The sequence below is a fragment of the Sapajus apella genome, unplaced genomic scaffold, assembly GCF_009761245.1.
Source record: "Sapajus apella isolate SASKATOON/1434 unplaced genomic scaffold, GSC_monkey_1.0 scaffold238, whole genome shotgun sequence".
Taxonomy (NCBI): domain Eukaryota; kingdom Metazoa; phylum Chordata; class Mammalia; order Primates; family Cebidae; genus Sapajus; species Sapajus apella.
Genome location: NW_022437178.1, coordinates 480,763 through 484,720, shown reverse-complemented (window position 1 = coordinate 484,720; position 3,958 = coordinate 480,763). Strand labels below are relative to the sequence as shown.

At 49.8% G+C, this 3,958-nt stretch overlaps 1 protein-coding gene across 1 annotated transcript; it reads right to left on the bottom strand.

The window, feature by feature from the left end:
* Positions 1-1,046: 1,046 nt before the first annotated feature.
* On the bottom strand, positions 1,047-2,944 carry CUNH1orf68 (chromosome unknown C1orf68 homolog). Its single transcript, XM_032271575.1, has 2 exons — positions 2,914-2,944; positions 1,047-2,067 (listed from the first exon to the last, which is right to left on the bottom strand). Exon 2 carries the CDS (start codon positions 2,044-2,046, stop codon positions 1,213-1,215), a length of 834 nt encoding a protein of 277 aa, XP_032127466.1. The 5' UTR covers positions 2,047-2,067; positions 2,914-2,944; the 3' UTR covers positions 1,047-1,212.
* Positions 2,945-3,958: the final 1,014 nt, after the last annotated feature.

The window sequence follows — 3,958 nt, the reverse complement described above, 5'->3', positions numbered from 1 at the left end:
GGATACCAGTCTCTAAAGAGACTAGACCACAGAGAGCTTCCGCACTCCACTCTCCTGTATTGCAGGACCCACTTGGTGGTACAAGAGGGAAGCGTGGTACTGGCCAAGGCAGTTCCATCCCTGAGTGGGTTTCCAGTGACTGGGCTGCAAGCTTAGGGAGTTTGGATGAAGGGATGGGGGACTGTTTGTGGAGCTACAAGTGTTTAGACATTCAAAGGCAGCAGAGCGGTCAAGATGACCTTCTGCTAGTGTCCAGGGTTGATCTACAGAAGATCGTTTAGAAATAAACACATGACTCCCTGCTCTTTTCCATTCATTCCTTTATGCATCACCAAACATATCGTCTCCTATGCACCTGGCCTTGTAGGGTTGTTCTGAACACTTGTTACTCCTCTATGTTTTAATGTTTGAATTTTGGAGTCTCTAGTTACGTAAGTCCACCCCAAATTCTCTAGAGCTAGCTAAGTAATGGAGAAGAAAGTGCTAACGAGGATGAGCAACTGCCCTGGGGGCCCCAAAGCCCCTCACACAAGATTCACCTTCCTTTGGAGATGGCTCACCTGCTACAGGTCTGACCTGGTAAATAGCTAATAACTTCGGGGCAGTCCTAGCCTCTTCCCTCAGGCCTTCACCCTATAGTTTTAAGAGGGCAAGCCTATCAGATAAGAAAATGCCCTCTGCACAGTCGTGCAGACATGGTCCAGTGATGCTCCTGAGCAGGTATGATTTCACAATCCCTTCAACACCCAGGAAGACCAGGGCCTGATCATGGCCAACCCCTCTCTGAGACCCATCAAAGGGCAGCCCAGAGGCAGCCCTCAGCCCCCAAGTCTCCATTATCAGATGCTGCCAACTTGCATGGGAAAGTTTATTCATAACATTCTAGAACGCATGGGGGTCCTGGGCTGGGATTTCACCAGCTCAGACTGCCTGTTCACATTCCTGCAGATCTTTCCTCTGGCTGAGAAACAAGAGGAAGAAGAGAGAGGCAGGAGGGTGCCTGATACAAATGCGTAAATATGGACCAAACAAACAGACAGACATTACCGTGAATTGCATTCAGAGCTTTATTCTTGCCAAAGTTTGGGGGTTGCACTAACTCTGGCAGGCTGCCTTGGTAGAGAAGCAAAGCACAGAGAGGGGGTCAGAAGCTGGTGCATGTTCCAGAAGGGATGGTGGAGCAGTGCATTCTGGAGTTGGACTGTTGTGTGTTTAGCAGCAGCAGTCATCCTCATGGTCACAGCATGCAGGACCTCGGGACCTCATGGGAATAATTCCCAAACAGCCGAACCCAGAGCCACAGCATCCACAGTTACTACATCCACAGCCGCAGCCACAGCCCCCAGAACCGCAGCCTCCAGAGCTTCCCGAATTCTCACAGCAGCCAGACGATCCTGTGTCGCAGTCCTGGGGTCGCTGAATCCAGCGTCTCAGGGGACTCACCCCGAAGGTCCGGGGAGCCAGACAGCAGTAGCTGGTGGAACAGGGAGCAGAGCATGGATCAGGGACACAGTACCCAGAGGTCGAGCCACTTGCAGGAGCTTGAACATAGTAACTCTGACAAGGAGAAGCACACTGGACATAGCGCGTCTGGGTCTGGCAAGGAGCTGGACATTTGACGTAGGTTGTCTGGCAGGGAGCTGGGCACTTGACAGAAGTTTGGCAGGGAGTTGGGCATTTCACATAGGTCTTTTGGCAGGGAGCTGGGCATTTCACATAGGTCGTCTGGCAGGGAGCTGGGCATTTCACATAGGTTGTCTGGCAGGGAGCTGGGCACTTCACGTAGGTTTGGCAGGGAGTCGGACATTTCACATAGGTTGTCTGGCAGGGAGCTGGGCACTTCACGTAGGTTTGAGTCTGGCATGGAACTTGGCACTTCACATAGGTTTGAGTGGGGCATGGAGCAGGGCCCGTCACGCAGACAGTTTTGGTTTGGCATGGAGCTGGGCATTTCACAGAGGCACCATTGGTACCCTGTCCAGCCCCCAGTCCCGAACCTTTCACACAAGATGGAGGGAACTGCGGCTGTGTCTGCTGGTCACACATTGTTCTGTGGCTTTGCAAAATCTGAAAAGAAAGATTTCATCAGAACTGTAAAACTAGGAGGGTTTCCAGGGAAACCTTCAACATCCCCTTTGGACACAATGATTTGCAAGTAGGGCTTTCTTGTGACGGTCTCAGACATCCAGAGGTGGTACACTTGGCAGGAGGTGGATTCAGAGCCAGGGACTCTGGGCTCAGCTCCTGCGCCCGTACCTGACTATGTGGCCTGGTACAAGTCACCACTCACCTCTAGTTCTCAGTCTCCACGATGGGAAATGGAGGCTTGAAATGATGCTGTCTGTGTTTCTACCCAGCTCTCCAAGCCTCCCCTTGTCTTACTTCAATGTCTGCATTGTAAATTACCCTTTGGAAATTGCTACTCCCAGATGATTGCCTCCTGCCACAAATTCTCTCCAGGGTGGCTTCCCTTCTTCCTCCCGCCCAGACAAGGAGTACCCAGGAAAGGCGCTTTTACGTCAATGGACCATGAGCCAACATGAGCCTAAGCTGTGCCCGGTAGGGAGCAAAGAACAAGGCTAAATTTGAGCAGGTTTCCACCGTGTGCTCCTCAAACCAGCTGGACTATCACTTGGCCTCATTAGCACATGGACTCAAGAGAGGACTGCACAACTACACTCAGAAGGGGATGGGGAGCCAGTTCTCCAAAGTTTCTTCTTACACAGGAATATCAGCTCAGCTTGGCCCTCTCCCTCTCCTCTCACACCCCAGGCTCCAGGTTTCCCACCAGCATTGCCTTCAGCCTCCTTCAGCAGATTTCCTCAGCATCTAGTCCTCACTCACCCTTCATCCCACCCCAGCTTCACCAAGGCTCTGTTTCTCGCCATGTACTTATCCGGTTTAGAGACTTACCCTCTTTGCTGATAGGAGCAAGACTGGAAGAAGTCAGTGATCTGAAAAACTGGCAGGTGGGGAGACCTTTTATAGGGCAGCAATGAGGCAATTTAATGGCATCTAAATGAAGCACCAGAGATCACAAGGAGGAGGGCTGGTGTTGCATTGGCAAGATTCCTCCCCAGTAGGCCTGGCTCCTCGTCAGAGGCAGGGCATGTTTGAGCTTGATGCTGGGTTTTCCCAAACACTAGCTAAATTATTCCTGTTCCCTTCTTCAGGAAACAAGCCAGTCTCCTTTTCCTAGAAGTTATGAGTGATGTCCATGTGATCTGTCTCTAATGAAGCTGTTTCTAGGTCACTTGAGTCTTTAAGGACTTATCCAAGGTATAGATTCTCAATTTTTCATACACTGTGCCAAAAGCTAGTGAATGAAAAATTGCGACTCTAACTGTCAATTTGCTACACTTCACTCAGCCTGAGTGTTCTTTCTGCGGGCTTCCATGGTGGCTTCTGCTGATCTAGGTTGCTGAGCAGAGTCTGGCCTGGTGGTGTCTGGCCTAATATAACAGTAGGACCTCAAATAATTGGTTTGTTTCATGAAACATCAGGTTTTTCTAGGTTCATTTGGAAACTGGGTGAGTGCTTGATGATCTCAGACTCCAGGCTGGGGTCTAGACCGCCTCGCCTCAGCCTTCTCCTGCCCCTTAGGCTCTCCTTATTCTTACCTTTCAGGACCTCACTACCAGGTTTCAATTCCAAAGAATCCTGAGCAGGGAAAATTCCAGTCAGATGAATTCTGTGTGATAGCAATAATCATAATAATAGAATCTAAAGTTTATTTGAACGCTTTATATGTACCAAACAATTCATGAGTCAGTACATTTACAGATGGACACAACTGAGGCCCTGAAGGATTAAGGGAGTTACCCTCATCACAAAGCAGGTAAATAAGGAAGCCAGGCTTCAGATGCAGGCAGTCTGCTTTCATAGGTCACAATCTTTTTCACTACAGTATGTTGGCTTTTATTTCTGAACATAGCATTGTCCTTGAATCCCTGCTTCT